The 22,584-nt window shown below is 41.5% G+C and overlaps 1 protein-coding gene across 2 annotated transcripts in view; it reads left to right on the forward strand.

Moving 5' to 3' along the window:
* Positions 1-17,675, forward strand: part of MYLK4 (myosin light chain kinase family member 4) — an 82,419-nt gene extending 64,744 nt beyond the window's left edge. For both annotated transcript variants that reach the window (XM_081827782.1, XM_081827783.1), the window contains 6 exons: positions 2,378-2,448; positions 3,261-3,389; positions 3,997-4,149; positions 7,190-7,268; positions 11,001-11,073; positions 13,682-17,675. In XM_081827782.1, the coding sequence (XP_081683908.1) occupies positions 2,378-2,448; positions 3,261-3,389; positions 3,997-4,149; positions 7,190-7,268; positions 11,001-11,048 (480 nt within the window). In that variant the 3' untranslated portion in view covers positions 11,049-11,073; positions 13,682-17,675. The remainder of the gene's footprint in view (positions 1-2,377; positions 2,449-3,260; positions 3,390-3,996; positions 4,150-7,189; positions 7,269-11,000; positions 11,074-13,681) is intronic.
* Positions 17,676-22,584: the final 4,909 nt, after the last annotated feature.

The raw sequence follows: 22,584 nt of genomic DNA on the forward strand, positions 1-22,584 counted from the left end.
CTCGTGGTAGCCAAGTTTTCCAGCTCTCCAAGCATCCTTAGCAGTCTCAAACTCTTTTAGGACGTGCTGGACTTTAGGGATTTGTTTTTCTGTGGGCATGCTAGAACACTGAGTAGGAACCTATGGCAGAATGGGATACAGGGCAGCCAGAAGGTCGGTGCTAAAATGCTTAGGAGCTGAGAAGAGTGGTGGGGGTGGGGCTGGCACCACGTTGGGCATGGTGGAGAACCTATGTGAGCAGTGGGGAGCCAAGCCACCTGCCTTTCTCCTCTTATTTAATGACCCTTCCCTTTTGATCTCTCTCCCAGTATGCAGTGCCTAGAATTGGACTATACCTAGTTAGGACCAGTGAAAGACCCAAGCTCAATAACTCTGATCAGCTCTAATATCAGGGCTAAGTATCATAAATTGCCTCTTCTTGTGTGGCACAATCATTTTCTCATTTCCCTGTTTGCACAGCAGACCGTGAGATAAAATATATATTCTCTATAACATACCATCTATTGCAAGTCATCGGGGATTGTAGAGCTAAATAAATTTAACTTCCTTAAATTGGTTTCCATGGTCCTCTCTTCTTGTAACTTAGCTTCCCTCACTGCCTTGATTTATGTGTGCTACCTCTCCCATTCATGGGGCAGGAGGAAGTGGTATATAAAAGACAAAGTCAGAAGTTGAAAATCATTAGCAAAGCCCTTGGCTTCGGAACTGTTTGATAATGTGTATTTCCATGGAGCATTTTCCTTGAGTGTAGATATTCTGCAGATATCCCTAAAGGGATTTGATTGGCAACTAAAACTAGGACCTGACCTATCGTAAGTCAAACAGCTCTGTATGTGGCTTCATAACATTGATTGAGGACTTGCAATGGGCAATTTTAGTTACGGTTTGTAGGTAAAGATAATAGTAATTGCAGCAGCTGGATGGGTCATTAAGGACCACTCATCCCTTGCAGAAAGCTCCTTGGAAGGAAAAGGGCCAAAAATATTAAGAGTGCTTGTCACCATGGAGGGGAGATTATAGGTGACTTAAAAATGAAAAATGGTCTCCTTTATATTTTTCTGTGTTTTGAAAATCTTATTCAATGAATATGCTTTCATTTCATAGTTAGAAAAAAATTAACTTTTTAAAGTGCCCTCAAAGCTGTAAACACATTTTTATGTCATAGTAGTCTTTGAGAATCGGACAGCTTTATTCATATCGATCAGTTATTTAAGCATGAAACCACATATTCTTATAGAACATCCACTTTATCAATAGCTTTTACTCATAGACACCAATTTTAGAGATATTTTAGAAAAGGGCTTCCAAAGACACTATGCCAACCAAATGGTCCATTGAATGTTGGTAAGGAGACTCTACATCATTTCATCCATTACTTCTTAGTTTCTGATCTCATTTGAACCTCCTCTCCACCCAGACAGGCAGGGGAGGGACAGCTGTGATCCCACATAAAGGATGGGACATGGGATCCTGAGGATTCAGAAACTCGGCTAAATGCACCCCAGCAAGAACTTGAGAGTTCCAAGCAATTCTTTGAAAACTTTATTTCTCTTTTATGGATGACCTAGACTTTAAATCAAATTTCCTATTTTTCTCAGACCTCAGTTTTTCTGACCTAACAAATACAGGCACACTTGTAAGACATTCCATAAACACTGAGTTGCAATGCTACTATCCACGTTTTCTCCCTCTACACCCCCCACCCCCAATTCTGTCACCTTGACAGCAAATCTTAACCAGAGTCAAACTCCAAGGGAACACTTAGTCAAGGGTTTGGGCACTGAGAACAAACTCAGTAAAACTTTGGAATTGCTGAGAATGAAGAATGAACGAGAGGGAAGTCTTCCTTTTACACATGACTTTCTCACGGATTAAGCGCAAAGGGAAAATCTGGAGGTCAGGAGCGTTCCCGTTATATTACATCCTCGGTGTGACTGTTTAAAGGAATCAGGCCATTTCTTCTGGAGCTCATAAATCTTTGGGAAAGATATTCCTCCAAGAAGGGGAAATTCATACTTCATAATTTTAGGGGGGCAGATGTCAAGTCCGAGACAGCCTCCACCAGTCCGTTTGGAAGGTACTGAAGCTGGCTCCTTGTCTTTCTTCCCTCAAAGAGGCCCCTGCCTGAACTCACACATTATGGTAAACTGCAGAACCAGGGAGAGGGACAGGCAGGGTAATGCAAGGTTGGCAGGATACCCACAACCTCATCCACCACAAAATTAAAGGAGAAAATACCCACACAGACAAGCCAGACCCAAAGTGAAAGGCCTGATATGTTTTTCCTGAGCATCGTTGTATTTTTAGTTGTGGTTCAAGGACAATTTGAGTGAATGATGGTTGTTTTCATTGCTAATGTGTCTCTTTCTCCTGGCAGCCTGAGAATATCCTGTGTGTGAATCGGGATGCCAAACAAATAAAAATTATTGATTTTGGATTGGCCAGAAGGTATGTGTATTTGGACATAGGTATATGAACGGAAGTAGTGAGCATGATGGTGCTTTTCTTTGCAAAGATAAATCTGATATACCTCTTGGTTTTAGACTCTCATTTAGAATTAACTTGACAAAAATGATATCCCAGCCTTACCTTGCTGACTTTGGAATTGGAATGTTTAGAGGTTTCTACGGTGTATCCAAGAAAAAAATAAGAAAACTTAAAAATCTCATACAGTGAAGTTATTAAATTTGAAGACATTAATTTAGAATTCATAAGTTTGTCTTAGTCTTTTATATTCGTTCTATCTGTAAAGAGAAGATTTACTTTAAAAATTGAGTAGTGTAAATGAGATTGCAAAGGGTTCTGGTACATATAAGCTTCTTAAGTGAACGAAGAGTTTATATGTGGACTTCAGTACATTAATGGTGAATATAAAATGGATGCAAATAATTGCATTTCATTTATTCATTAATGTGGCCTTACTCAAGCCATTGGCATGTCAAGGATTGTATCAGTTTTCCTTTTGTTGTGTTCTAGAATTCACGTGTTCTAATTATTCTCACCAGCTTTCCCCACCACTGTTTCAGATTATTAAGGTTTTATAGTATGAATTACGACCCTTAAACTCCTGGAACTTTTTTTTTTTTTACAAGTTTTTAACATTATTTCCTAAATACACGATTTCCTTTAAAGCCTATGTATTCAAAATTTGCTGTGTGGCTGAAGTTCTTTTGTCTTATAGACTGCATCTTTTCAGTTTCTACGATTGTTGATGTTTGATCGACCCTGTCCATCCCTCCACTTTGTCTCCTGAATTCCAGATACAAACCCAGAGAGAAGCTGAAGGTGAACTTTGGAACTCCGGAATTTCTTGCCCCTGAAGTTGTGAACTATGATTTTGTTTCCTTTCCCACTGACATGTGGAGTGTGGGCGTCATCGCCTATATGCTGTAAGCAGATCTCCAGTCTCTCTGACACTTACACACAGGCATAATAGCCCAATTATGTCTTTTAACAAATAAATAACACCGTGCCATGTTGAGTCACTTTCTAGGCTCTGTGAATCCTGGGGGTGAAAGGAGTAAATTCTTTCCCTGTGCATCACCTGAAAAAAGTAAACGTATGTCTACTTGTAATCGCTTTAACTGTTAGGACACCACTGAATGCCCTAAAAGTAATTAAAAAGCAACTTGTGTCCTGATCTCCTAAAAGACGAAGGTTAGCCTTACTCCTCAGGGTGACCCTTTGGCGTTGGCCATCTGAGTGTGTGGCAGACTTTAGCAGCTGTAAACGCTCTAAAAAGGAAGTTGTGCTCTTCTTAGAGATTTCATATTTTAGGGGGGCTGCTGACTCCATGGCTGCAGGTGTTTCATTAGGGGCCGGGGTGAGGGAGCGAAGCGTTTTCCTGATTGCAAAAATATATTATAAAATTATGTTTAATTATCAGGTTATTTGACTTCTCTCAGTTTTAAACGACAGAACCGAGAAAAAGCAACCTCTCTGTAAAGGGTTTGAAGCTATTTAAACGAGACTCACTCTGGCGCCTGTGTCTTACAGACTGAGTGGTTTGTCTCCCTTCCTGGGTGACAATGACGCTGAGACCCTGAACAACATCCTGGCCTGTAGGTGGGATTTAGAGGATGAAGAATTTCAGGACATCTCGGAGGAGGCCAGGGAGTTTATCTCCAAGCTTCTGATTAAGGAGAAGAGGTAACCCAAGTTGGTTCCGGGCTCTGGAAGAAGGAGGGATAATAGGGAAGCATAGGCTAACCGCAATTCGTGGAAATAATTCCCGAATTCTCTTTTTGACATCTCCAATGCCCATGCAAAGTTGTAAATGGAAAGAGTGTGATGCTCTTGACCTTGTTTACTAAGATCGTGGACTGGTTTGGTCAAGAGGCTTGAAAGGGGCTACAAAAACTTCCCTGCTTCTGCCTTTTGCAATAAGGCTCTAGCAATTAGGGGCTCTTGCTGGGCCTCAAAATGAAGGGTTTGGGATAAGTTATTTCCATAACCCCTTTCATATCTACAAAGCACATATCCGGTTCTGTGTAGCTGAACACTTAACTATCATTTCATTTGAGAGCCTACTGTGGACCAGACAGTGCCAAGTGCTTTATAGACCTATCTTTTAACCCCCATCCATTTCTAAGAGGTGGGAATTATCATTATTATTTTATGGATGAAACTCTAAATAGTTTGCCCAAGATCATATGGCTAGTCAGTGGAACTGAGTGTCAAACACGTCAACCTTCCCCTAAGGCTGCCCACTTAACTGTTACATATTACACAGCCTTCTATTTTCTGTCATGCTAAAACCACGTTAGTTCAAAATTCAGCAGATGGAGGCGCCTGCGTGGCTCAGGCTGTTAACAATCTGCCTTCGGCTCAGGTCATGATTCCAGGATTCTGGGATTGAGCCTCACGTTGGGCTCCCTGCTCCCTCCCTCTGCCCCTCTCCCTCTGCTGATTCCCCTGCTTATACTCAGTCTCTCTCAAATAAATAAATAAAATATATAAAAAAATTCAGCAGATGAAAAAGAGTGACCTTGAAACATAAGGGCTTGCGTTTTAGAATTACAGGCAGGGGAAGGACATTGTGATTTAGTCAAAAACAGTTTCAGATGGTTTTATACCTAAAATGTAAAATGGTAAATGGTGTTTAAGATTTTCAAGGCCAACCATACTGAGCCTTGCTTCATTGTTTTATTATCTTTATGGCTTTTAAGTTATTAATAAACATGACTGTGAACAGATAGGAGGGTGTATTTGTGGGGAGGGGATTAAAGAAGCAACATGGGTCTGGAGCAGTACCTGAAACCAAGGAGGTGCTTTGTCGACAGTCTGCCAGGAAATGTGTCTGGGGCATTGAGAACACATGTGTAAAGTCAGACCCTGCCTTTAAGTACCCCATGATCTAAGAGAAGAGATAGGTATTTCTTAAAAAGATAGAATACAATGCAGTTAATGCAAAGATAGAGTCTATTGAAAAGGGTCAGTCAGGACTGCATCCTAGAGGGTAAGGAGGACTTAGCCAGGCGGAGGGGGGGGAGGGTCAGTGTGAGGAGAGGGCACTGCGCAGACATGGGTTTTATCTTTAATGGAAAGGCACAACAGCTGATGTCACTATTATTATTATTATGTGTATATCACTGAACACCAGATGGAAAATGTCAACTCTATCACATCTTTGGTGGGTGAGATCTACACTTACTGAGAATCTATTCGACAGATACACTTTTATGTGTTATCTAATTTAATACTCTGGATTAAATGAGGAAACAGAGGCTGAGAGCAGTCAAGCAGTCATGTGGTTAGCACAGGGCAGAGTCCTAGCCGTGCCTGGTGGCCTCCAGCGCCATGCCCTACCCACTCCTTTGGTCTGAGGGCTTCACTAATATGATCATGGAGTAAATTTCTGGGTACAAAAATAAACTCGAAATTCTATTAAAAAATTAATTATTAGTACTATGTTATTGTTAACTTTTTAATAGCTTTCAGAAGTTTGCATTACAGTAAAGAAATAATAATTTTTTGGCACGGTCAGCTTTTGGAATGCTTCTGGGGATTTAGTACTGAAAATTCATGATATTCAACAAAACAGCACTTCCATCTGAGGTTGGTGGAGGTCAAGAGTTTTAAAAAAATTATATCTGCCTGTTTAAGGTCCTCCTAATGGTGATGTTGTCACCAAGTTAAACTTTCCATCATGGATTAAAGTAAAGGGTTATCATCTCTTCAAATCTTATACTTAAATGTTCGGTATCTGATGAAACAATTTTACTGAATCAATCTACAAACTGAAGCTCCATGATCGTTGGAAACTACTTTCTTGATACAGTTTCAGAAGTAGACTCCAGATTGTTGCACTCACTTATAGTTTTTATTTTGAAAGGTTATTTGGTTTAATGTGATAAATGTTAGCACACAAGACAAATTTATAAAACTTGGAATTAGAATATAATCTTTGTAATTCTTTCCCATGTTATTTTTTTAAATTGTATAAACGTTTGCTAGCTCAAAAGGATATAGTTTCTTTGTAAAGGTATCTAATGAACTCTCTCTGTACTTATATTAACTTTTCATCTATTTAAGTATTCAAAACCTTTTTTTTTTAAGATTTATTTATTTAATTTGAGAGAGAGAACAAGCAGGAGGGGCAAAGGGAGAGGGAAAGAGAATCCCAAGCAGACTGCGCTGAGTGTGGCGGAGCCTGATGTGGGGCTCAATCTTACGACCCTGAGATCATGACCTGATCATGACTAAGAGTTGGATGCTTAACTGACTGTGCCACCCAGGAGCCCCCAAAATTTCTTAATTTAAAAGTTAGTGATACATACTATTCAAGAGTTTTAATATATAAATCACTTTTGCAATTATCAAGAATCATTTAGCATTTGGCTCTTGCAGTAGTTAAGTGTGCATTTGTTTTTCCACTGACTGATAAAAGTTCAATTCATGAAGCTCAAACATTGCATGAAAAATGGTTACTTGTATTGGAAAGTAGATGTTCAATTATGAACAAGAATTTTGAATTATTTGCCTCACTTGTCTTACTGCTGTTGTTACCCTGACTGGATTTGCTGGTAACCTACAATCATCAATGATAGTTCCAGAGAAGATAGAATTGCCTGTGAATTTGACATTTGACCATCTGGTCTCCCAAAGGCAATGGCCAGAGCTGAGGTGAATGACAGATTCAGGCCTCCTTGGTGTGTCTCTGCTAAAAGCCTTCCACATTTCCCTTTAGTTGGAGAATAAGTGCAAGTGAAGCTCTCAAGCACCCTTGGCTGTCAGACCACAAACTCCACTCCAGACTCACCACTCAGGTAACTGAGGCTTGTTGATTTTCCTCTCCTTTTCTAACCAACCTTTGTCTTTTGATGATCAGAGGCTAGAAGCATTTTAGCCTCATATGGGGTTCTAATTCCATCTCTCACAGCCTTCCAATCTTGTGCTAGTGTTGAATTGCTTAAAATGCTTTTATTGAGCAGTTTGTGTTGTTTTTTTTTAAATAAATGCTTCTTATGTTGTTTAGGAGATATTTTCAGTATAACTATTTATTATGTTTATTCAATCATTGTACTCATTATAAAATAAATTACATCACTGTACTATGCGCACACACATATATAGTCTAGGATATATAAATATACAACATTTTGGCGAATATAGGTTAGTGTACATTCGGGATAAACATGTCTCCTTAAAACAGAACTTGGAATTTTAACATTGATGCTTACCTGGTTCAGTCTGCTCTGGCACCAAAAAAACTGTAATACTAAGGTTGATCCAGATAGTATTATAAATATATGTGAAGGAGACTCTTACCAAAGACTGAATGAAGATGACCTAAATACTTGTGGTTTTTTTAATCTTTTTTTTTTTTCAAGTTTCTATTTAAATTCAAGTTAGTTAACATACGGTGTAATATTAATTTCAGGTGCAGAATTTAGTGATTCATCACTTATATTCGATACCCAGTGCTCATCACAACGAGTGCTCTCCTTAATCCCCATTCCCCATCTAGCCTATCCCCCTGCCTACCTCCCTCCATCAACGCTCAGTTTGTTCTCTATCATTAAGAGTCTGTTTCCTGGTTTGCCTCTCTCTCTCTCTCTTTTTTCCTTTTTTCCTGAGAACTTGTTGAAAATAATTGAGCCCACACTGTGTTAACTTCGTACAATAAAATCCCTAATCTACTCTATTGCCTTAATTGCCATTTATGTTCCGACAGCTGTCTGTCCCTTCGGCACAGATTCCTTTCCTAAGCTTCAGATCCATATATCCCCCTGTGTACTTGACATTTCCACTTGGATCTTCTCAGTCCTAAACTGAACTCATTTTCCCCACCTCCCCTCGTCCTCTACTATCCTCCCAACCCCCCCCCCAACTCCCACCGAGGCCTCAACCAGACCTCCGGGCTTTGCTGTTTCCTTCCTCCCCTCCATCTTCCCATCTCATATTTAATTTATCTCCAAGTTCTGTACATTATTTTCCCTAATTATTTCTAGAATCTGTCTAACCTTCTCCATCCCCTTGGTTATCCTGACGCATGACACCCCTCATCTGAATTACTATAACAGCCTCCTCCAGACTTTCTCCACCCACATCGCTATGGATTATACAAATAACACAGAATCAAAAGTGTAACATTTAAGTAACTCAACTAAACATTTAGGATGTTTAACTGGCCAAGATATATAGAGAGGCAATAAGCAATCTCTGCCTTCTGGCCTCACTGCGGAAGGTCTGACATGAGCATCTGTTAAGATGGCGACTGTCATGCCCTGGAGTCGTATGCGTTTGATACACTTTCATTTCCTCCGTCTCTGCTCCCCATCCTCCCTCCTCCCCAGGGTTTTGGAATGGAGCTTTTTCACTGACCAACAAACCTTGGAATGACTATGCTTCAGGTACTCATTTTTTCCACATCCAGTTTTTATTGAAATTAACTTTACTTCTAAATTCAGCATCAGTACTAAGTTTTATTTGTGTCTGAATATACCTTTCCTTGATAATTGGTACTGATGTCAAGTAAAAATAGACTTTTTACCTAGTTGGTACATCACCCAGACTACATAAACTGCTTATTAGGGTTACCAACCTATTTTGGGCCAATTTTCCACCAATGTATTTTTATCCAAGCTTATTGGTGTCCAAATACACTTTCACGTGGTAGGACAATATGGAAACCGTGGCAGATAAATAATGACATTATACAGCTTAAAAAGTGCTTAAAATATTTTTAAAACCACATAACAACAACAAAAATCACCTTTTTGTTATTCTATCCAACTGTTGGTAACTAGGTGAATAGATATTTCACAAATATCTATGAATGGAAAAAAAACAAATTCCATTGTAGAAATCTAGTTAGTTATCATTAAAGTTATAATTATATGGCACTGTGCCAGGAACTGTTCCAACTGCTTTATAAAAATTAATTCATTTAATCCACATACCAATTATCTGAAACAGATACTGTTATTCTCTTCACATAGATGAGGAAACAGAGGATAGGGGTTAAGTACTTGTATAGGATCCCACCAGGTGAAAATGATGGAGGTAGCATCCCAGTGTAGACAGGCAGGCTCTGGAGTCTGGGCAGAGCTTCACCACTCTGCTGTCCTGCTGGATAATGGACAAAGGGGGCCTGATGATATTTCCAGAACTCTTTATGTACTGTACATTTTTGGTGTTACTGAAAGCCAGTATTCAAGCTTAATGTATTTTATTTTTCAATGAAATATTAAGACTAGATTTTTCCAGAAGATTCATTTTTGGAATGATCTTTGTTCCAATATGTTCTATAAAATCAGAATTTAATTTTATGTTGAGAATTTAAGTCTTATCCAAAACTATTTACTATTTAAATCTAATTTCTATTTCAAAAGTCTTTTCTGAACTTTTATTTATCTCTTTTAATTGTTTCATGTTTAAAAGCACTTACCATTTCTTAACCACTAAGCCTGCCTATAACCAGTCAGTAAATTTAAGGATTTTTTCCCCCCAGGAATTAAAGCCCTGTAGCTCTCTGCCTTCTGTATTATGCTCTTACATTTCCAACCATCCATATATAACCCATCTTCCATCAGAAACAGCTCTCAGCTGGAGTGGAACAAAGCATTCCGAAATTACAAATCTGTTAGAACTCATCAAGCGCCTACTGCAGACTTAATAAATGCTTTGGGCCTGGAGGAAGGAAAACTGAACAACTATGACATTCTTTTCTGCCAGAACTAATAAGCCTCTACCTTTCCTTCCCGTTTCCAGTTTTATGACCTTAGATCATGCCCTTTTTCCAATTTATTGAACTAATAAAATACCTTAGAACATGATATTCCACCTCTTTCCATCTGTTCTCTAATTCACCAAATCATTACTTCATTAATGATAACTCTGATCATCTTACTCCTTCACCAAAAATTCTTCAAGCGTTCCCCATCGTGCACACCAAACAAACCAACCCAGCAGTCCAGGCCTGCTCTGACATGCCCTGGTCTCGGGTGTCTGGTCCTGTCTCTGCTACTGCTTCTAGATCAGCCCAAGTCCTAGCAAGTGCCTGAGACCTACTTTAAATGCCACCTCCTCTAAGACAGCCCTTCTCAATCCCCAAACTGGAGGTGCTTTCTCCATCTTCGTGGACTTCTCTTGTGGCACTTAAGTACTCTTGAAAACTTTTGGAAGAAGCAACATCTTTGTCTCAGTCTTGACTCTCATGCTTTGTCAACATGAATGTTTGTGGAAATGAGTTTTGACAAAACACACACGTGTAAAAATGAAGTGTCATCAGATGCCAAGCTCTCTGTTTCTGACCTGAGAGGAAAGGTAGTGATGACAAGGGAAAGTGGGAACATGCTCGAATTGGACCCTGAAGGTGGGTCAGTGTATCTGTCAGAGGGTCATGAACAATGTAGGCTTCTAGAACATCTCTCTAAGAGCATTTTCTACCCAGTAGCAAGTTATTGACTCTTTAGTTGTTCTCATATCAGAAGTTAGGAATGAAATGATAAAAAAAAAGTTCTAATCCTTCTCCAAATGTCTTCTGGTTTCCCTAGAAGAAGAAGAATTGTTGCTCTAACGCAAAGAACCTTGTGACCAAATAATCCATGGAAGGCACCCATTTGAAAGGTTGGTCTTGGGTCTTTTCCTAAAGAGATGTTTTTGCAAGCCTTCAGAGAGAAAAGCAAGAAATAAGTCAAATGTGTGTTGCACTATGTGGGAAGCAGGGTGGTGTTTCTGCTGACAGGGAGGGCCCTGATTTTAGACTGCTGTGTGTGCAGCCTGGATCTGCCGTTTTCTAGCAGAAAAACCTGTTTCCTGATTTGTGGGTTGGGAATAGTCTTACTTCCTATGCTCGTTGAGTGGCTCCAATGAGATAATCCAAGCAAAGCCTGGAAACCAGGGCCTGGCACATAGAAGGTGCTTGATAATTAGCTCAGGAGGTGCCAATAACTGAACAGGGCAGTCTCCGGTAGTCCTCACAATTGTGTGGGATCAGAGGAAGTATTCGTATTTTTTTGTATTGTTGGGGAAACCGATCTCAGAGACTCCAAGACTAAATAACTCCCCCAAAGCTGCGTTGCTAGTAAATGGTAGAATGTGACTTCTCAGGTGTCTCTGAATTTAAAGCCCATGCTTATTTTTCTTCCCTGAGCTGCCTACTCTTGGACCTGGAGAAACCACCACTTCATACAAAGCCTCTACCCTGCTTAGAATTTTGTCAGAATTCTTAAGATACAGTTTTACACATGAACACCTTTGATTATATCAATAAGCTAGCTTACTTTATGCTCTAAAGGAGAAGCCTAAAGCAGTGCACTTGTTACCGAGGACTTTTAGAAATCCCAATATTTATGTCCTTGTTGGGGGCCCATTTACCCTCCAGCAAGTCAGTTCTCTAATTTGGGGTGGTAAGTCCATGGCCACTGTTGCAACTCAATTTTAACAAATGTGTAAGACTTATGAATCTATATTCTTGCTGCCCATTGGTCTTACTCTTTTATTCTGACTGGTATTTATTCTGGTCCTGAAGTTTTTCTTTGTCCGTCTTGTAAGCTGCCTTGAATCTTTCATAGGATAAGATCAGGCAAAAATAAATCAATAAATCATAACCAAAGTCACAGACCAGAGTTAGGAAAACATTCAGCCTTTGGTCCATGGGTCACTTACTTAGAAGTCTATCATTTATCTAGAAATCTATGAAACATCAACAGAAAGCCTTCGGCTTCCTACTTACAATGACCATTCTCATGTGTCAAAGTAAAGTTTTGGGGAAGGTAGAAGATAGCTTTACGTCTTGTGACAATGCAGAGAAGGAAAGGACTCTCCGTGCTCCCAGGCCTGGGTCGTTGGGCTCGCTGAGGTGCAGCCCGGCCTTCCCCTGTGAGTGGTGGGCACCAGAGTCCGCAGGAGGCTCTCCCTGCCGGTTTCATCCACAGTGACCACAAACCTCAAGGGTTCACCACAAACTGCATTCCCACATGAGCACTGGAGTCACTTTTGAGGCCTGGTAGGGATGAATGCATTGGGTGACAGGAGGTCGCATTGCAACCTGTGGCCAGGGTCTGGCAGGGAAAGAATGAGGAGTGAATGACAGTGGGAGGGGGTATAGTCCTTCCATGTCACGTTGGCGCTTTGAACCCAACACGATGGAGGACGGTGGCAGCCCAAGCAGTGACAGTTATGCAGAGGACAAAAACATGTGAGCCGGTCGCACTGATGCTGTTGGATACTGTCTTGGTTGGAATTGCTTGATGCGAACTTTCTCTGAGCATGGCCAGGCCCGCCTCCGGATGGTCACTTGGGCTGGCTGCCTTCCACTCTTCCGTCCCTCCGGCTCCAGCTGGCCACAGAAATTCACCTTGGTTGCACTGCAGGCTGGGAAAGAGCTGTTTCAGGTCCATGGGATGTGGGCGCTTCCTAGTTTCCTTTTTTTTTTTTTTTCAAATTAAAATGTAAGCTTAAGATATTAACTCCTGAGAGCAGCCTCATTTGAGAAGAATATTTTTTCAAATCATTTTTTTATAGTATTTCCTGCCAGGATAAGATGGGTTTTTGGCAGGCTCTGTTAGGAGTAAAACCAACTTTGTGATAATATTGATTTTTAAAATCTGGTGGTTGAAGATTATTCCTGTGGAAAAAGAATGACTTCCAGGCCCTATGAATAAGGCAGGATCCACAATGTAAATTGAGGCATATAAATCTCCTGCAATTTGTTAGAGGTTTTTTGATGTGTTGAGGAAACACTCTGAAAAGCCACCCGGGGCATTTTGTTCCATCTTCTGCCCACCTGTGAAATAAAAGTTGAGGATACCTCCTCAGTTGCACAGGAGTGATGTAGGGCCGCAAACGGCATGCGGGCCCATGTCACCCGTGGTCATAACGCAAAGGAGAACATTCACACGCCTGCTCCGCGATGTCACTGTGATGTGGGGTCACCGACAGGACGGACGGTGTGGCAGAAAGCTCGGGGGCTGGCTGTGCTTCACATGAAACAAAGAGGCCTTGTCCTTCGATTTTGCAAATAGTACGAAAATATCTTGCATAAACTTGAAAAAAAAAAAACCCAACTCTGGTAAGCGTGGAATCCTGCAAGGGGTTTCTTTTTTTTTCCCTCTCACACGCACACATACATTATAAAAAATCATGTGTGGTTTTCCTAAGGGGCACAACCAACTAATTACAATTTTAAAAGCCCTGCTGAATTAACAAGAGTCATATTTTGTTTGCTTTGCAGGAAAACTGCTGTGGTCGCTGCTGCTTTGGGAAGATTTCTGGAAAAATCAGCAGTTCTGATGCCTTGACCCCGAGGATGATGGGTGGCCGTGGGGGGTGGGGGAGCCGCCGCACTTGAACTCGGAGCGCCCAGTTAAGGCGGATGCCTAGTGCTGTGGTCCTGGGGGTGCAGAAAAGCCCCACGCCCCTTTCCTCACAACCCCACACCCCATGGCAGTACACAACTGGGAAGATGTTTCCCTGACATCTTGAGTTTTCAATGTTTATTTTATTTTAGTCGCTGGGATAAGGGGTACCTGATTTCTGCTCTTTCTCAGCTTCCTAGAGCAATCAGACTGGAGATTTATTTGAGACATTTAAACCTGGAGGATACATTGAGAGGGACAAAACTGCTTCCAGTCCTTAAACTATGCCTTTCAAAGGGGTGATCATATCACCGGAAGAAAATTCTGTCTTTCAAACCCTTGATCACTTGGTTTCTCAGACTGTGTTATTTTGATTTGGTCTGAAATCAGGTGAATCCGACTCTAAATAATCTGCTTTCTGGAACTTGAGCTGTCTTGGAATCCTGAGGCAAGAGGCATCAGACGTCGTGTTTTCTGTTTATTCTGAACTTTTGTCCCAGCTCATCAGTTTCTTCCGAGCAGTGATTCTACTTTCAAATGAGTGACGCGCATTTCACAAGGCACTCCCCTCTCTTCTGACTGAGCATTCACACGCGTGAAATGCACTAGTTTTCACCAGTGGAGCAAGAATTACAACCTTAGGAATAACCGTAACAGTTATGAGAGCTTTCCTCATGCTGCCGTAGTCAATGAGCGATGGGTCGTGTGCATCCCAAGGAAGGACGGTGCTTTGCTTCCAATGTTGAAATGACTTTGGAAATAGCGCTCAGGTTTCTGGGTAAATGCCAACATTTCTGAAGACCAATGATCTCACCTACGCAGAATCTCGCATGGCTCAGTGGTTGTGAAGAAAGAACATTCAGAAATCAAAGTGAGGGGAACATTCCTGCTCACTCTTTGGATATGAGAATGATTTCCAGTTGGAAGCTTCTTCTTATTCTTGAACTCATATGCCATTTCATTACAGATTTTTAATAACGGAAGTGAGCCCTACCGTATATAGAACAGAAAGGCACAGGGCCTCTGAAGAGTGAAACGTGGGTGCCGTTTCTTTACGAAGAAGAGGCCATGCAGAGCCACATGAAACTCCTATCACACAGCTAGCACCACGCTCACCATTCATCTTCTTAAGCTGTCCTCATATTTCCCGTTTCCAAATAACTCCTGTGATGAGATCAGCTATAAGAATGCATTTTTAGCTGTAAATGGTTCTAGGCTCCGATAGTCACCATAGTAATGGCCATATTAGTGAGGGCAGTTTTAATTGGCATTGGCTTTTCTCCATTATTGCTTGTATCCACCTAGTGGGTCCTTCTAGCATGCCCGTGAATAACTGTATGTGCAATGTTCTTATTCTCATGTGTAAGGTAAAGGGGAAGTAGAGACAGAAGAAAATGTGTAATTTAGTTAAGACCACATGCCAATTTAGTGGTCATGCTAGTTATAAAACTGACTCCTTTCTAGCTTTGCTCTTACATTATGATGCATTTCTTTTTTCCTTTGGCCTATGCATTTATTCAAGGTTGGTTTTCTCCTGGTCCTGCTATGTGACTATGCTTAAAATGTTTAATTTGGTTTCCTTGAAAAAAATACCAAAAACTCATACAAAAAAAAAAAAAAAACCACACACAACAAAACCCTGTGACTGAAGTGTTATATTACTGTGCTTGCTATCTTTAGCTGATGGTATTCATCGAGTCTGGAAAAATACAAGCCAGTGCATGCATTAATACTCAGACCGCAGAGAGCTGGCATTCTCTCAAATGCTAAATAAGATGCAAGGGCCTGATTTGAAACCCCTCATGGAAGGGCGTTTTCTGTCCTGTGGTGTGGACTCTCTACCAGATAGAGCAGGAGGTCTTTTGCATTCAGCTCCCATTCTGACTCACGTTGGCAGAGAAACTTTCACCAGACCCCAACACACATGGGAGCGGCAGCTTAGGCCAAATAAAGGAATGATTTCTTTGTCAAATTAATCCACTAATGACCCTGCAGTCAGTGGGTGTGATTTTTTTTTTTTCTTTAAAGAGGTTTAGAAAGGAGACTCTACTTTAAGAATGGATCTCCTTTGAATTCAGAGTTAAATTTCCACATTTGGATGGGGAGGCATCCCCACGCCAGCAGGGTGTCTTTTATGTGAGAGCTGAGGATAGTTTGCATTGCAGAGTTGATTATTACAGTCTAGAGTTACAGCGAAATGGGAGAATTTCGGTCTCCTGCTCATCCTGCTCCCTCCCTCCACGGCCCTGTGCGGCTGCCCCAGCAGGAACTGGTAACTTGGTAGATTGCCGCTCTGATGGGAAAGGGGGCTTTGCACAGCGGAGAAATCAAACCAGATGCAAGCATGGACCAGAGAAGCTGAGTCTGGCGAGACTGGGGCTATTGTGATCAATTTCTCCAAGAAGTCATTAGGATTTGACAGCCTGTATTGCTTCTCCGCCCTCCTAATGGACGTTATGGCTTCAGTCCTTGCATTAGGCAGTAGCCTTTTCTTTGGAAAAAGGCGGCAATTCAGCACTGATGTGGCATTTCCCACTGCCTGGAGAGAAATAAACCTCACAAAGGATTCAAGAAAAAGCATGCCCCCATTTGTCATTTGTAAGATACCAACACTTCCCCAGAACCTGTTGCTATTTAAAAATCAGGGAGAAAAGAGCTCATGTCCCAGTCGGTGACATAAAAACATCTGAAATTGGATTCTCACCTGAACTACTTTGGGGAAAGATTCCTAGGTCAAAATGGGGGTAATTCTCATGTTAGTTTCTAGTCTGACTTGCTATTATTTTGCTTTCTTTCCTCAAAAATGTAAATAGGCATGTTGCTATTGCTGTGGCATACTTTGATGTGAAAGTGTTTTGAAAGATGCGTGAATTATTACATTTTCACCATTTTTATGGAATTTAGCATAGAATTTTTTTCTCGTTTTAAAGTCAAAATACGTATTTGATATTATGGAAATGAGGGTCTTATTCTTTATTTCATTCCTTTTTTCCTCCTTCTGCTCCCACTACCCCTACTCTCGGCATGAGGCAAATGGTGTCAGGATACATACATGTACTAGTTCAGTTTGGATGAGGGAACCTCATTTGGAAGGTCCATCCGTGTGAGTGTAGCAAGAGGGCGAGGCAGGTGTCTGTTCCGGGGCAATTTCAGCATGGGGGTAACCTGCGCCCTCGCTGTGGCTCACTTCTCAAAAGCCATGATGCTCCCTACCTTGCTTTTGCTTTAGCTTTTTGCCTTTTTTTTTTTTTTTTACTTCTTTCTCTTTTTCTTCAGTTAGAATCAAAGTCCATCTTCTTATCCATCACAGTGCTCCCCTAAAGCCTTTTTGGGATAAAAATGATATTTCCAAAAGGCGAATTGCTTGCTGTCCTAAAGGAAACTTGAAGCTGGACTATTAGACAGTCAGATGTTCGAGTCCTGGATGAAGGTGACTTCTTTGTCTAGCATGAAGTCAATGGCTTCTCCCACTAGAAGTTCCACATATGTCTCTGAGCTCCATTTTTGTCAGGAGTGCTTTCCATAAGTGATCTTGATGTGGGTAGTTTCACCTTCCATGAAGGCTTATAACTCAACTACTACTTATTCAAAAGAGCAGAAAACATCGAATACCTGAGTGTTCCTATCTTGAATTGTATGTATTTTGTAGTTGTCCCAGCCGATGGATGTCAGTGAGTCTTTTCGATGAGGTTTAGTAGTGTAGGTAAGAAATAAAAATGGATTCGTAATGTGGTGATTGCACATGTCATGTATATTTTTTATTTCTGAACATAGTTTCATTCAGCTGTATTTCTTTGCCTTATAAAGATGTATAACAGTCATATATATGTATTATATTGAAGAATAAACATGGACCTTATTTATCCTTTGGTTAATGAGTTAAATTATTCCAAGAAGTGGACTTGGTAAATGCAATACAAACTCTGTCCTCTATGATAAGTTCTGACGTGTTAAAAATCCTGTGATATTTAGAACCCAATACCTTAAGAATAAGATGGTTTTTTTTTTTTTAAGATTTTATTTATTTATTTGAGAGAGAGAGAGTGCATGAGCAGGGAGAGAGGCAGAGGGAGAAGCAGACTCTCCCCTGAGCAGGGAGCCTGATGCGGGACTCGATCCCAGGACCTGAGATCATGACCTGAGCCAAAGGCAGACGCTTAACAGACTGAGCCACCCAGGCGCCCCAGAACCAGATACCTTAAAAGAATGATGCCACACTACTTAATTGGGGCTCCAGAGGCATTCACATACTGGCTGGTCCCACAGTGGAAAAACAACTCTCCCACTTGAAAACAATGGTGGTTGCGATGTACCCACACAGATTTAGGATTTTTTTTCCTATTAATAGAAAATATGGACTGAGATATATGTAAAGTGTGTAGCACCAGAACATTGTTTAATGAATTATTAAGGCAATTAGTAATTCAATCCCTTTAATGTATCTTAGCCATTATTCCTCAGACAGGTGTCTGTAAGGTGTCTGTTTCAGGAGATCTGCTACTGAAATATTTCAGTATACAACGGCCCCCAGTCATCAGCTGCCACGTTGCTTTCTGGGGTCAGCATCGGCTGGAAACGCTGCCGGGGCTGCTCAGCTCCCAGTGTGCATGTGTGCCTGAGGATGACATGCACTTCCGTGCCAAAAGTCACATGTTAGCCCAGCAGTGACTGACACTGACTCAGGGTCAACAAACCGCCCCTCCCCCCTCCACCCCCCTCCCCGCCCCACCTGGCTTGAGACAGCCCCACCAAATTTTCTGTTGTCTCCCACAAAGGTATCCTATCCCTCTCTTTGGAACTCCAGTTGTTTCCCACTAGGACCACTAGGTGAGACATTGTGACTTCTTCCCCAAAGTGAGGAGACCTCATTGATCATCTGTGATATTGTGATATTTTAAAAACTATATATTTGGGGGTGCCTGGGTGGCTTAGTTGGTTAAGCGGCTGCCTTCAGCTCAGGTCATGATCCTGGGGTCCTGGGATTGAGCCCCATGTTGGGCTCCCAGCTGGGCGGGGCATCTGCTTCTCCCTCTGACCCTCCCCCCTCTCATGCACGCTCTCTCTCTCTCTCTCTGTAATAAATAAATTTTAAAAAATCTTAAAAAAATAAAAATAAAAACTATATATTTGGTCTCATCCCTGGTTCCTGGTGCAGAGCTCCCAAACTCTTGGAATTTCCTGAGTGGTAGGGTGAGTGGAGTATCTTTTGTCATTCGTGATCAGCCCCTTCCAACCATACCTGAGTTTATGCTACTGAGGTGATTCTTGGAGGATGGGGTTGGTTGCCTGAGGAAGCAACCATGTGATTTGAGGGTTGGAACTTTCAGCCTCACCCCTCCACCTCCAGGGAGGGGAAAGGAGCCGGGGACTGAATTAATCACCCACGGCCAATGATTTTATCTGTCATGCCTATGCAATGGAAACTCTATAAAAACTCCACACAAAGAGGTTTGGAGAGTTTCTGGGCTGGTGAACAAGAACCTCCATGTGCCAGGGGAGTGGCTTACCCCAAACTCCACAGGGACACAAGTTCCTGTGCTTAGGACCCTTCTAGACCTTGCCCTATCTACCTTATCTGGCTGTTCATTAGTATCCTTTATTATGCCCTTTATAATAAAGTAGTAATAGTGAGTAAAGTTTTCCGCTGGATTCTGTGAGCCATGGTAGCAAATTACTGAGCCTTAGGAAGGGTCATGGGAAGCCTCTATCTGTGGTCATGTCAGACAGAAGTGTGGGTAACCTGGGGACCCACCACTTGTGACTGGTGTCTGAAGGAGGGGCAGTATTGTGGGACTGAGCTCTTAACCTGTGAGGTCTGTGAGAACTCCAAGTAGTTCATGCCAGAATTGTTTAACACAAGGGAATAACCCACACATTCAGTGTCAGAAATGTCATGAGAAACAGTTTTCCTTTACCCTCCAATATTGGCACAACATAGGTCTCAATGGACAGCTCCACCCTTTAACAGAAATAGATCTTCAACGCTGGAGTTTCAGGGCCTGGGACTCAGAGATAAGAACGAATCCTCTTCCTACCCTTCTCCTTGCTCTGCCCTGAAGTAAAGTGAGTGGGGCAATCTCCCTTACCACCCCTACAAAGGGAGGGCACTGATACCCACTTCATCACTTCCTCGAACGACTTCTTGCTCTGAAAGGGAATGCCAACCCCCCTTCATGATCCACACCCATCAGGAAGATAAGCGGTTCCCGATGCTCCTCCTTCGGTAACTTATTTCAACTGCTCCTCATATAGGGCTTCTCCAAGTGCTTATAATTTATGTTCCCCAGACATTTCTGTGGGTACAAGTAGGGTCTCATAAAAGGTACTAATCTGTATTTAGCTGGCTCATGGCCTCACCTGCAGAGCTTAGAGCCTCTGAGCCACTTCCAAGCTCATCCAGTTATTTTTACACGAGTTTAGGAGCCAGCATGTCAGGGAGAGAAGCTTCTCCTGGCAGGACACTGTCTGAGGGCACCTCCCTGCTGCTGTTCCAGCCCACCCTGAAACAGTTGCCCCTGCCAGGTGCGGCCTCCTGGCTTCCTTCAAGAGGCCAGCACTCGAAGATGTATTTTCTGGAGTCTCCACCACACTAACACTGTGTGCACAGTGTCATGAAAGTGCAGAGAATGCTCACTGCCCTGTCAGCCTCATTCTTGGTGCTGGGACAGACCGAAGCCACCACAACTATTGTTAGAAGCTTCCAAGATGTAGAGATAAGTGAAGGCAGTAATCTCCTCTCCCATGAGCCAACTGCTAGGTGGTTCCTTGACCTACCTCCTGCCCAGAGGAGTTTGAGAATTCAAAGGCCCCTTTCCTCTCTGTGCTCTCTTTGCCCATTTTAGTCCAAGCTGGTGGTGCACCTGGTGACATGAATCTTTTAAAAACTTTATAGGTCGCCTGTGAATTTTATTGGGATTGACTCTATTAGAAAAGACCACCCCCACAGATCTCTTCAAGATACACTCTTCTCTACCTTGGACTTCAGCTGAGCCTATCGAGGGACAATACCCTCAAGTTCTTAGAAGCCCTATTATTTGACTGAGTGATTCTCTGATGCACTGTCTTGGATATTTTGGAGGTCTTAACAAAGAATTTGAAACTCTTGGCTTCATGATTGGACCATGTTTTCTTCGGAGTGCCCTGGGTTTGATCTTTACCTGGTAGCCATTTTTCCTTTCTTTTCTTTTTCTTTCTTTTCTTTCCTTTTTTCTTAAGATTTTATTTTTTTTTAGTAATCTCCACACCCCACGTGGGGCTTGAACTCAAAACCCCGAGATCACGAGTCCCACGCTCTGCTGACTGAGCGAGCCAGGGGCCCCAACCATTTCTTAGTTGTACTATCATTTGTTATCTGGAGAGTCTGGAATTTTGAACTCCCTCTTTGTGTAGAGGTCCTTCCTTTAGTTTACTTCTCTTTTCTCACATTTTATTAAAAGCAGCAAGAAGAAACCAAGAAGTACTTTCAGCAGTATCTGGAAATTTCCTTAGCTAGATCACACAGTTCATTCGGTAAGTTTTCTACTTTCCTCACTATCAAGTGACAGTGTTGATAAATTTCTGCCACTATATGACAAAGATCATTTTCCTCCAGTTTCAGATAACATTTTCTTCACTCTCCTCCTCAAGCCATCACTCACAACTTCCTCAAAGGTCATTAGGATTTCATGAAACTCTCTTCCAGGCTCTTCAAGCTTTCAAATTAACACCCTCCCCAAAGTCTTCCCAGCTTCTTCCCACAGCCTGTTTCCAAAGCCTCTCCCACCTTTCAGGTATTTGTTACCGTGCTGCCCTAGAGTGTCTGATGGCGCCCACACGATAGGCTTGCTTATAATTCTGCAGCTTCACCACCCCTTCTCTCTGTCTGAAATGTTTACTACCTGATAAACACCCCAATCCCACCAGCCTTCCCCCTCCAGGGCAACATCCTTATCACATCCTCTGTGTTTCTCATGGGGATTGTCACATTATTTTCCAACCTTCTGCTTTTCTGGTCCAGCTTCCCTCCTCCTGTAAGCTCCTTGAGTGTAGGACTTAGGTCTTATTTTTGGCATAGTTATTCTTTTCTCTCCCAGTTTCAACAGAGATACCCTTTGAGTGCATGAATCCTTATTTTGCTGGATTTGGGAGAACATTTTAACAATATTAGCAAGTCTTATTGAATAAACTCTTAAAAATATTGATAATATTTTTCTTTTGGTTTAGACCCCTTTTTGTTTTTCTTCCATGTGCCATCAAGTGATTAATGGCAAAAGTATAGAATATTATGAAAAGTAAGAGTTTATTTTCCATGTGCATTCATAATTTAAAAAAATATTTCCTCCATAATATGCTTAAAAATATGCCAACTTGAGAGAAAACAATTCAACAAGGATATTCATAATTCTTGCTAATTAATGTTTGAACTTCTTTTCCCCTCAATTACTTCACACACCTGTTCACTGTAAATTTCCTGAGCAATTTTTATACCATGTTAATGTTGCCCAGAACTTGGACGCACACCTGAAGTTTTTCTGAATTTTAATTATTTTCAAATTAATTTTAATATTCTGAATAATTTTAAACTTACCCACATGTTTAATAAAATTGAAATTTACATTTCAAAAATTATGAAGTCTTCCCAAGGTTTCAAAAGACAGTGTATAGTCTGCTTTTAAAAATACTTTAAAACAGTTTTTAAAAAATCCTTTCACCAAAAAGCTTCCTCTTTGTCCCATATCTTATCATGTAAAATTAACTTGGCAGCTTTTGTGGTGTGCAGTACCTCACAACTTTCCAAAGT

This window comes from Leptonychotes weddellii, chromosome 8, assembly GCF_054177405.1.
Source record: "Leptonychotes weddellii isolate Sample4059 chromosome 8, ASM5417740v2, whole genome shotgun sequence".
Lineage (NCBI taxonomy): Eukaryota > Metazoa > Chordata > Mammalia > Carnivora > Phocidae > Leptonychotes > Leptonychotes weddellii.